General features: G+C 42.2%; 1 protein-coding gene and 1 long non-coding RNA gene across 2 annotated transcripts; both read right to left on the reverse strand.

Moving 5' to 3' along the window:
- Positions 1-1,123: 1,123 nt before the first annotated feature.
- RPL24 (ribosomal protein L24) lies at positions 1,124-6,020 on the reverse strand. Its single transcript, XM_024759184.1, has 6 exons — positions 5,882-6,020; positions 5,675-5,750; positions 4,856-4,966; positions 2,361-2,497; positions 1,879-1,942; positions 1,124-1,248 (listed from the first exon to the last, which is right to left on the reverse strand). The coding sequence occupies exons 1-6, from the start codon at positions 5,884-5,886 to the stop codon at positions 1,168-1,170; spliced, it is 474 nt and encodes a 157-aa protein (XP_024614952.1). The 5' UTR covers positions 5,887-6,020; the 3' UTR covers positions 1,124-1,167.
- A 3,688-nt stretch (positions 6,021-9,708) lies between these two features.
- LOC112409274 (uncharacterized) lies at positions 9,709-10,631 on the reverse strand. Its single transcript, XR_003005132.1, has 3 exons — positions 10,488-10,631; positions 10,281-10,356; positions 9,709-9,741 (listed from the first exon to the last, which is right to left on the reverse strand). It is a non-coding gene; the product is annotated as an uncharacterized LOC112409274 (long non-coding RNA).
- Between the last annotated feature and the right edge of the window lie 962 nt (positions 10,632-11,593).

Here is an 11,593-nt window from a genome sequence, read left to right on the forward strand (position 1 = left end):
CTCTAGTTGTGGCAAGTGGGGGCCACTCTTCATCGCAGTGCACAGGCCTCTCACTATCGCGGCCTCCCGTTGCGGAGCACAGGCCCCAGACACGCAGGCTCAGTAATTGTGGCTCACGGGCCCAGTTGCTCCGCAGCATGTAGGATCTTCCCAGACCAGGGCTCGAACCCGTGTCCCCTGCATTGGCAGGCAGATTCTCAACCACTGCGCCACCAGGGAAGCCCTGCAAGCCTATTCTTAACAACAATTACAATTACTATTTTCCTTACCACATTTATGTAAAAGAAATTGTACTCATTTAAGCTTATTTTCTGGAAGCAAGAGCAGATTATACAGGTGATAGTTCTAAGTAGTTTTAACTCAGCTATAAGCTAATCGTTAAAAGGTGAGCTACTAGTGAACCAAAAGGCATCCCCAATATGAAATAAATGTGTCTATCATGGAGAAGGGTAATTTAACAAGAAAATAACTCATTAAGAAGGCTTCCTTTCTGCAGACAGAAGAAAAAAATGCATCTTTTAGCTATCAACCTGGGTAAAATGTATGCAACATCCTAGTACTTGTAGCTATGTAACAAAAAAAGTTTAGACAATGCAGTCTGTAACTTGCCCTTATAGCCTCAGCTGAGCAAAGCTTGCATTTAACCATATAGATCTTATTTTATTTACATTATCTTGCTTAACATCTCTCCAAGAGGCTTACATTAGGAGGCACTATTCCCAAGAAATGTACTCTTTAAAAAATACCTAGCTCTTGGACTTCCCTGGTGGTGCAGTGGTTAAGAATCCGCCTGCCAATGCAGGGGACATGGGTTCGATCCCTGGTCTGTGAAGATCCCACATGCTGCGAAGCAACTAAGCCCGTGAGCCACTCTACTGAGCCCACATGCCACAACTATTGAAGCCCGCGCGCCTAGAGCCCATGCTCCACAACTTAGAGTAGCCCCTGCTCACTGCAACTAGAGAAAGCCCACACAGCAACGAAGACCCAATGCAGCCATAAATAAATAAATAATTTATTAAAACAAAAAAACCCACCTAGCTCTTAAATTCCTAACTGTGTAGTTTAGCTATTACTGTGTAGGCTGAACATGCCTAATTTAGGAGTAAAAATTCCACCACAATCTAGTTATAGTCAGATCTTTATTTAAAAATCCAAGCTGCCAACTTAGCGTTTTCCACCAACACGGGGAGCAGAAACTTTCACAGGCTTCACAATCTTTTGCTTAGGTGCCGCCTTTGTGGGAGCCTGTAAAAAGACAATGTTATGTGGCATTATTCCATGTGAGGTTTTGTTTTGGTTTTTTTCCCCCAATCACTGCTCTCTTATGCCCAGATTCTGTTTGTTTCCTAGACTGCTTTCCTAATTATCTGTGTTCCTAATATTATAAAGTCCACCTTTATATGAAATATAAACGAAAGACAAAGATATGAGATTGAAGGAGTTAAGAGACACAACTAGATGCAGTGTGGGATCCTGAACTGTATCCTAAGAACAGAAAAAGGACCAATGCTAACTTTTTGGTTTGAAATTTTTACTATGGTTATTGAAATTAACAGTGATAAAAGCTGGGTAAATTCTGTACAATTATAGAAAATTTTACTGAAAATCTAGAATTATTTCAAAATAAACTTTAAAACACCTTTATTTTCCCCCTTTCTATTTCTATATAGCACTAACACACGCATTTGGCTTTAGCAAAGGGACCTCTCTGGAGACCGGAATCACTCACTCAGAAATCAATTATGGACATCATTTCCATTAGAGCCTTGCACTAAATTCCTTAAAAAAACTGAAACTTTCATTTACCACAATTTGGATTAAAAATAAATCTTTCTGTTGCTTTAAATGAGAAATCCAAGATAATCCCACAATTACCTTTGCAGCAGCCATTGCTGTCTTTTTAGATGCTTGCTTAGCCTTTTTTGCTTCCTTGGCAGCCCTGTGGGGTTAAAAATAACTTAAGCAAAGCACTTTACTCCTTAAGGGTATAGTCTATTAACAAGAGGCTAGTGTTTGGGAAAAGTAGAATTAACATATTGCTTCCCCACCTGCAATTATTTGTACGATAAATCCAAAGGATTTATTAACAAATGTCATTAACCACCAAGTCAGCTTAACGTTTGTTAGAAATGGTACAGTATCTTTATAATTGCATATAGAATTTCAACAAATCATTTAGACTATAGTATAAACTTCTGTATTATTGAACATGAGTGTTTACAATTTCACAATTCCTATACAGATGCAAGTAACACAACACAAAATAACATGAGATTAAGATTTCTGTGCCTATAAACCCAAACATAACCTAAAATCCATTCCAACAGCTGAAATGCTCATAATGAAAGCTTCCTCACCTGATAGCTTGTTCTCGTTGAGCCTTCCTAACTTCAGGTTTCTGATTCCTCTTGGCCATTATATCAGCAAGAGATGCACCAGTTATGGCCCTCTGAAATTTGACTGCACGGCGCGTTCTTTTCTTTTGAATTTCTTCCTACAGAACAAAAAGATGGGGACCACACTTAGCAACCTTGCTTCATGAATGTCAGGAAGAAATGAAATATATCACATGTCAGAAGGGGGCAAATGAGCTCTCTCGGGCCTTTTTTATAAGGGCACTAATTCCATTCATGAGGGCTCTGCCCTCATGGCTGTATCACCTCCCAAATGTCCCACCTCCTAACCATCACCTTGGAGGCTCAGTTTCAACATATGAATTTGGGGGGGAAACACAATTCAGACCACAGAAATATTCAACCAGGGAGTTCCCTAGTGGCCTAGTCGTTATGACTCTGGGCTTTCACTGCCAGGTTCAATCCCTGGTTGGGGAAATGAGATCCCACATGCTGCACAGTGCAGCAAAAAAAAAAAAAAATCGACCAAAAATAATCCATGCAATTATTTGAAATGAAATATACATACAAATATATATATTTTAAAGTATCTATATGTAAAATACTGCAATACACAGATAAGTTTTCCGATTATGGATTGGTTAAACCATCTATTACAAATCCTGGCCATTATTTACTACTTTATTTAGAAAGACAGAAAGTTAAACTCTAAGGAAGTTAACTGAATAGTACTTTAAAAGTGATCTTAACAAGACTTTATCATAAAGAATGTGCTTTCGGAAAAAAATTATCAAACCCTCAACTCTATTTTGTTTTTACTCCAAGTACTGACACTGGGAGAAATAGTCAAGTTAGAAGATGATTTAAGACAGGAAAGCCACCAAATGTAGGGAATGTCTGGGAATCAAGACAGTACAATTCACACATCTGCTGCAGATTCTATACTGAAACCTATGCTACAGTGCTTGTGAGAAAAAAGACCTTGCGTGCATCTCTAAGTCCAAGAAAAAATAAAATGAACTATTTATTAAAGCAGGGATACATAAAATATCTTAAAATTTTTAAACAGGACATATGGAGAAAAGAGGGCACATTTGTGGTTAACCAAAATGCTCGTTTTACCAATACTTTAAACTTTGTACAGAGGTGAAATTTTATTGTAGAAAATGCCAGTATTTACCTGTTTATATTTTTCTTACCTCAAATCCATTTAAAAAATATTTTTCTTATTGTGGTAAAATATATATAACATTAAGTTGACCATTTTAAAGCATTTTTAAGTGTGTAATTCAGTGGCATTAAAAATGTTTGCAATATTGTGCAAACACCAACTTCCATCTCCAGAACTTTCTTCATAATTCAAAACGAACTCTGCACCCATTAAATAATAGCTCCCTATTCCACCTTCCCCCCTAGTCTTGCCTGGTAACCTCTACTTTGTCTTTATGAATTTGTCCACAACTAGGTACCCCATAAAAGTGGAATCATACAATATTTGTCTTCTTGTGTCTGGCTTATTTCACTTAGCATAATGTTAGGCTTATCAGCTTTTTAAGGCTGAATAATATTTCACTGTATGTATTTATCACATTTAATTATCCATTCATCCACTGATGGGACATTTGGTTGTTTCCACCTTTTGGCTATTGTGAATAACAGCACCGTGAACATCAGTGTACAAGTAATCTGTTTAAGTCCCCACTTACAATTCTTTTGCGTATATAGACTTAGAAATGGAATTGCTAGATCATGACGGTAATTCTCTTTAACTTTTTGAGAAACTGCCAAACCACTTTCCACAGTGCCTGCACCATCTTCATTCAACAATGCACAGGGTTCCAATTTCTCCACATCCCCACCAACATTTATAATTCCTCCCACCCCCACCCCCGTTTGGATAATGGCCACCCTACTGGGTATGTCACATCCCCGTTTAGCATTTTTCCTTCCTCTGAACTCCCGTAATACCTAGCCATGTCTTTCACCCAGGAGGTGCTCACTCACTAAATATTCACAAGCCTCCTGAATACCAATTCTCTTGCCATGACACTCAAACCTTTTCTCAAAAATCTGTTTCAACAACCTAAAAGACCACTTCAAAAAACAACCAGTTTTAAGAACTAATATGCTGGAAGACTCCACAATATGATACCTACATTGGGAATAATTCTATAAGCATTATAACCAATACCAAGTTTTCACAGAACTACTTAGTTGCCACCCACTTGAACATCTTAAACACTTTAATGGTGCACTATAACCCAAGTGAGCTTAATGTAATTTACCTAACTCTGGAAGGGGGAATGCTTTCAAATTTCAACTTGATATTTTTACTGTGAGCCTAAGATGTATAAGGAGGCACTCTTTATATCAATCATTTTCATTTCACTGTCTGATGCTTTTCAGTTAGGAGTACTTTCACATACTGTCTCATTTAATTTTAAAAAGCAGTAAATGATGCTCAGAGTTTCAACAACATGAAAGTGCATTTCACTTACCGACTGTCCCTTTTTGTGCTTTCTTCTGTAGAGGACAGTCCAGTTGATCTGACGAGGATTCCTCTTGGAAAGGAATGCCGACTCACATTTTGCATTAAGAAATTGGAAAACCTGTCGTGACAAGTTCAAAGTAGGAGTCTTGAGCTTGAAATTACTAGTGAATTAATATTCTAATTCTATCCTCTCATTTTACAAAACTGAGGCCCATACAGACCAAAAGGCTTGTATCACTGAACTGGCAGGAAACTGTCTCTGCGTTTCGCCCTGTCTTTTCTCGAGTAGACAAACCTAAGTTCATAACGCAGAGGAGAGTTGGGTGTCAAATTCTGGAAGGCATCTAACTCCTGTCCCTCCCGAGATTCCAAAAGGACTTGGTGCCCATAAAATAGCCAAATACCCCGGTGGCCCACTGCCCTTACACTGGAACATTAATGTTACACAAGCTCCTAACTTCCGACCTGATTTACATTCGATCAAAGCTCAAGACCGATTCACTTAGAGGCTTCTGATCCTAACAATCATTGCACACACGGTCCCCGGAACAAGCTTTTCAGGGACCAAGGGTGATGTGGTGAAGGATCCCGCCTAGACTGAATGAGACCGGTCTTTCCTTAGCAGCAAAAGTGCGTTTAGCCCACGCGGCCTTTCACCTTCCCGTCGGTCCTGGCGTAGCGCCTCCCGTGTCCTGGGTAGATCTTGTACCCGCTGAAACTGCATAGCTCGACCCAAAGGGTGATGTGGTGAAGGATCCCGCCTAGACTGAATGAGACCGGTCTTTCCTTAGCAGCAAAAGTGCGTTTAGCCCACGCGGCCTTTCACCTTCCCGTCGGTCCTGGCGTAGCGCCTCCCGTGTCCTGGGTAGATCTTGTACCCGCTGAAACTGCATAGCTCGACCCTGTAACGAAAAGCAAAAGCACATTAGGTGGGGTGGGGGATATCTTCGGAAAGGAGAAGCCATGCCTGGGATGCCGGAGAGGCCCTTTGCCCGAAGATGCAAGAGGATTGGGATATAAGGTTCCTGCTTACTTCATTGCTGCTAGCGCCGGCGAGAAGAAAAGATGGCGAAAAGAAGGAAAGGATCATGGGAAAAGCCCTTATAAGGTCGTGGGAAAACAATCTCCTCCCACAGTTCTCTTCCCTAACCCCGGCGTTCGGTGATGACGTCACCTCGCCGGGGCGACACGTCTAGAGTTCCCCGGTGGCTGTCCGCCCCTGGAGTAACTGCGCTAGAGGCCGTTAAGGCTCTACAGGCGGGGAGGGAGGGACAGGCTGGCAGTTGCTTTCTGAGTCATTTTGTCGTCTCAGAGCTTCGTCCTACTGCAGGGAACGTGAGGTAAAGAGAAGAGGCTCCTCTCTCCCCTCCCTCTTATAGTTTAGTGATGTATAGATGAATACCGCTTAGGTAAAACCTAAAATAATATTTTGCCTTCTGTGCTGGCCCATTTCCTTAACTAACAAAATTAAATTGTAATAGTTTCCACATTTGCAAAAAAATAAGGACATCTGAACTGTCTCTGAGGCCGTGCAAATGGAATTGTGCTTGATGGCGTTTTGCATTAATTATAATTAACGTTCGTTGAGTGTTCTCTTTCTGTGTGCCAGGACTCGTGCTAAATCATTTGCATACATTAATTCATTTAGTTTACAAAATCTCTATTAAGTAAGCGCCGAAGCATTGCAAAATGACGACTGCCGGTGGCGGTCGATTGCCAGGCTGCCGGCTGCTACCTAGTGGCGGGGGTGTGGGGGTAGCGGACGGTGGTTGCTCAGGAAACGGTAAAGCCCTTCTCTGGAAAAGGCAGCCCTGCCCGGGCCCGCCGGGAAGGCCGATGCCTGGATCGCTTGAACCCTTCTGTAATGCTCGGTACTTCAGCAAATAATGGGGAGTGGCAAAAGAGAATCCTTGAATTGTGTGCGAGGCTGGAGTACTTGACTAGGAAACAAATCTAATGATCGGTTTATGCTGTTGTTGGAGCCCATTGGCAGGCTGCTCCAAAGTATGCCTCAATGGCATAGTGGATATTTTGCATTCAGGTTACTTAAGAACCGGTAGGTGCAAGAAGGATACTTAGACCCTCCTCTGTGTCCCCTTGGAAGCAGGAAATAAATCTCTCACACTCTCTCGCTGTACTGTACCAGAAGATAGGAAGACATCATTATTACCAGAGATAGGGAATTCAAGGCACAGAAGCTTGTATAAACAAACTTTGATACTTCTTTACTAATTTACTACCCAAAGCCCAAACTTTGCTTAAATTCCTTACTAATTATTGTTCCTTTGTCTAAAAAATATAAAAGCTGCCTGCTTTTGCAACTTCTTACTTAGGACTTATTTCTGTGAGACCTCTGTGCACATGAATTAAATTTGTTTAATTTTCTTTTTCTCCTGTTCATCTGTTGTGTGTTGATTTTATTATTAGTCCAGCCGCAAGAACTCAAAATGGGTAGAGTAGGAAATTTCCCTCTTCTGGACACTCTCTATATAAGCAACTCACCCTAAAAAGTTCTGCAAGTAGGTGGTTGAAGAGATTTAAAAAGTCCAACAAGGTGGCTGACTGATATTAAGAAAGCTGCACATATGTTGGAAACAATCTCAAGAATGAATGAACAGAGATATGAATGGAGTTGAAAAACCAAAAAAGCAAAGGGAAGGAATTTGACAGCCTGACCAACTCTGACCAGCTGTTGAGAGTGTCTGGTATACTTAGAAGACTTTGTCTAAATAGACTACAGGCAGATGGATACCTCAGCTTCCATGGTTTTTGAACTTGACTCTGACATCCATCTAACTTTCTTTGTTTTAAATTACTGGTGATAAAATAGTTTGCTCACTTAAAAAAAAATCTTTCTGGAATAGTCCTGGCTTCTACAAGCTCCACAAGGCAGAGCTGGATGTGAGTAGAGGGTGGAGCCAAGATCTACCTGCAGGATTTTGGATCTGTTTACTTCACAGAACCCCAGAATTTATAGTCCCTTCCCAAGCATTTTAAGAAGATTTTGTTCTGTCGGTCCTCGAAATTATTTTTGGTCTGACTAGCTCTGTGGAGGAAAAGCAGGAAACTCGGTCTTACGGATTTTAGCTCTTTTACTCTTTCCTGGAGCTGGCATTTCAGGGTTCTTTATAACACTTTGTATGTATCACACCTTACATTGTGTTCAAGCACTCTTATAATAAGAAGAAATTATACAGAAACCCCTAAAAGCATTTTATATAGTGTCATAAAGCACAGTTTCCAACACCATCCATAAATTTTTGCAGACTTTATCCTTTCTCTTTCATAGGCAAAAGACAGCTTCACTCCAAAATTGGTGCTTTTCTGGGCGTCTATATACTTCCTGAGAACAGAGCATTCTCTTCACTGTTTCTTCACCTTTTATACATAGTCTCCTGCTGTATTAGTTTCCTGTGGTTGCTGTAACAAATAACCACAAACTTCATGGCTTAAAACATGACAAATGTATTCTCTTATGGGTCTGGAGGCTGGAAGTCTGAAATCAGTATCACTAGGCTGAAGTCAAGCGATCTGTGCTCCCTCCAGAGGCTCTGGGGTAGAACATGTTTCTTGCTCTTCCAGTTTCCGCCCAGATAAACCCTCTTGAATTCCTAACCCATAAAAACGGTGAGATCATAAATGTTTGTTGTTTTAAACTACTTTGTTTTAGGAATAATTTGTTAAGATAGCAATAGGTAATGCAGGAAGTAAGGAAAATTTGAAGATGGAGACTTAGTGAATAGCGGTATCATTTGTCAAAAGAAGACAGATAAGAGGAAGGAGCGTGTTTGTGAGGAAAGGGTCAGTTTGGGAAAGACCACGTTCACGATGCCCGTAGGATGTGAAGGTGGAATTGTGTAGTGGGAAGATAAACAAGTTTAGAGGAGTGTTTGGAATAGAATGTATTTTAGGAGTAATGGATCTATAGGTGATAGTAGAATATGTGGGATAGCATCACCTACTGTCACAGGCTGTCTTCTCTGGAAGCACTTACTGAGACTATGTTTAGAGTAAAAGGTATTTATTAGGGACCAGGTCCTATGAAAGGAAGGAGGAAGCAATGTTAGGCAGAAGAAGGCAAATGCATTACTGGCCCAACTAAACCCCAGTCAATCCTGCCAGGAGCTCTGGAACAATTATTGCCTGTCAGAGTATCCCTTTTTGAGTCAAATGATCAATTCTCTTTATACCCCCACCTTGCTTAGTCAGCAGATGTGGGTTGACCCAGGGAGTTCATGACCTAAGTGAGGTGGTGCTCAGCAGCTGAGCCAGACTCTGCTGACAGCTGGAGGACATTGCTAACTATGATGTCTTCAAGCTCTTGCTTGAAGAGGGATCTGGATAGGGCATCTCTGGGTCTGCCACCCCTAGAAAGAGTGACTAGAGTGAGTCAGCCAAAGGAATCAGGAAATACTAATATTTACGGGATAGGAGAAATGGAGAAAGAATCTACTGAAGGAGGCTGAGCAGATGAGGTCAAAGGAAATAGATATCCATGACAGTCATCTCACAGAAGCCTATGGAAGATTTTTGACAGCGTTAAGAGGCAGAAAAAGTTAAAATAAGACAACAACAGGAATGTGTAAACACGAATGCCTTCGGAATGACTTAGGCACCAATCTTAGTGTTTTCTTCCAATAGCATTCTCTCCTCAGCTGTGGGAGGGATCCTGCCTTTTTAGAATCCATCATCAGAGTTCCCAGTAGGCTGGTCAATCCCAAGACTCTCAGGCATTGGCCTCAGGGAAGGCTTTGAAAGGAATGCCTAGTAACTAGATTAGAAAATAACTAGGTTTAAAAATTACTCAGTGGGGCTTCCCTGGTGGCTCAGTGGTTGAGAGTCCACCTGCCGATGCAGGGGACAATCAAATTTTGCATTAAGAAATTGGAAAACCTGTCGTGACAAGTTCAAAGTAGGAGTCTTGAGCTTGAAATTACTAGTGAATTAATATTCTAATTCTATCCTCTCATTTTACAAAACTGAGGCCCATACAGACCAAAAGGCTTGTATCACTGAACTGGCAGGAAACTGTCTCTGCGTTTCGCCCTGTCTTTTCTCGAGTAGACAAACCTAAGTTCATAACGCAGAGGAGAGTTGGGTGTCAAATTCTGGAAGGCATCTAACTCCTGTCCCTCCCGAGATTCCAAAAGGACTTGGTGCCCATAAAATAGCCAAATACCCCGGTGGCCCACTGCCCTTACACTGGAACATTAATGTTACACAAGCTCCTAACTTCCGACCTGATTTACATTCGATCAAAGCTCAAGACCGATTCACTTAGAGGCTTCTGATCCTAACAATCATTGCACACACGGTCCCCGGAACAAGCTTTTCAGGGACCAAGGGTGATGTGGTGAAGGATCCCGCCTAGACTGAATGAGACCGGTCTTTCCTTAGCAGCAAAAGTGCGTTTAGCCCACGCGGCCTTTCACCTTCCCGTCGGTCCTGGCGTAGCGCCTCCCGTGTCCTGGGTAGATCTTGTACCCGCTGAAACTGCATAGCTCGACCCTGTAACGAAAAGCAAAAGCACATTAGGTGGGGTGGGGGATATCTTCGGAAAGGAGAAGCCATGCCTGGGATGCCGGAGAGGCCCTTTGCCCGAAGATGCAAGAGGATTGGGATATAAGGTTCCTGCTTACTTCATTGCTGCTAGCGCCGGCGAGAAGAAAAGATGGCGAAAAGAAGGAAAGGATCATGGGAAAAGCCCTTATAAGGTCGTGGGAAAACAATCTCCTCCCACAGTTCTCTTCCCTAACCCCGGCGTTCGGTGATGACGTCACCTCGCCGGGGCGACACGTCTAGAGTTCCCCGGTGGCTGTCCGCCCCTGGAGTAACTGCGCTAGAGGCCGTTAAGGCTCTACAGGCGGGGAGGGAGGGACAGGCTGGCAGTTGCTTTCTGAGTCATTTTGTCGTCTCAGAGCTTCGTCCTACTGCAGGGAACGTGAGGTAAAGAGAAGAGGCTCCTCTCTCCCCTCCCTCTTATAGTTTAGTGATGTATAGATGAATACCGCTTAGGTAAAACCTAAAATAATATTTTGCCTTCTGTGCTGGCCCATTTCCTTAACTAACAAAATTAAATTGTAATAGTTTCCACATTTGCAAAAAAATAAGGACATCTGAACTGTCTCTGAGGCCGTGCAAATGGAATTGTGCTTGATGGCGTTTTGCATTAATTATAATTAACGTTCGTTGAGTGTTCTCTTTCTGTGTGCCAGGACTCGTGCTAAATCATTTGCATACATTAATTCATTTAGTTTACAAAATCTCTATTAAGTAAGCGCCGAAGCATTGCAAAATGACGACTGCCGGTGGCGGTCGATTGCCAGGCTGCCGGCTGCTACCTAGTGGCGGGGGTGTGGGGGTAGCGGACGGTGGTTGCTCAGGAAACGGTAAAGCCCTTCTCTGGAAAAGGCAGCCCTGCCCGGGCCCGCCGGGAAGGCCGATGCCTGGATCGCTTGAACCCTTCTGTAATGCTCGGTACTTCAGCAAATAATGGGGAGTGGCAAAAGAGAATCCTTGAATTGTGTGCGAGGCTGGAGTACTTGACTAGGAAACAAATCTAATGATCGGTTTATGCTGTTGTTGGAGCCCATTGGCAGGCTGCTCCAAAGTATGCCTCAATGGCATAGTGGATATTTTGCATTCAGGTTACTTAAGAACCGGTAGGTGCAAGAAGGATACTTAGACCCTCCTCTGTGTCCCCTTGGAAGCAGGAAATAAATCTCTCACACTCTCTCGCTGTACT

This window comes from Neophocaena asiaeorientalis, unplaced genomic scaffold, assembly GCF_003031525.2.
Source record: "Neophocaena asiaeorientalis asiaeorientalis breed wild unplaced genomic scaffold, Neophocaena_asiaeorientalis_V1.1 scaffold197, whole genome shotgun sequence".
Classification (NCBI taxonomy): domain Eukaryota; kingdom Metazoa; phylum Chordata; class Mammalia; order Artiodactyla; family Phocoenidae; genus Neophocaena; species Neophocaena asiaeorientalis.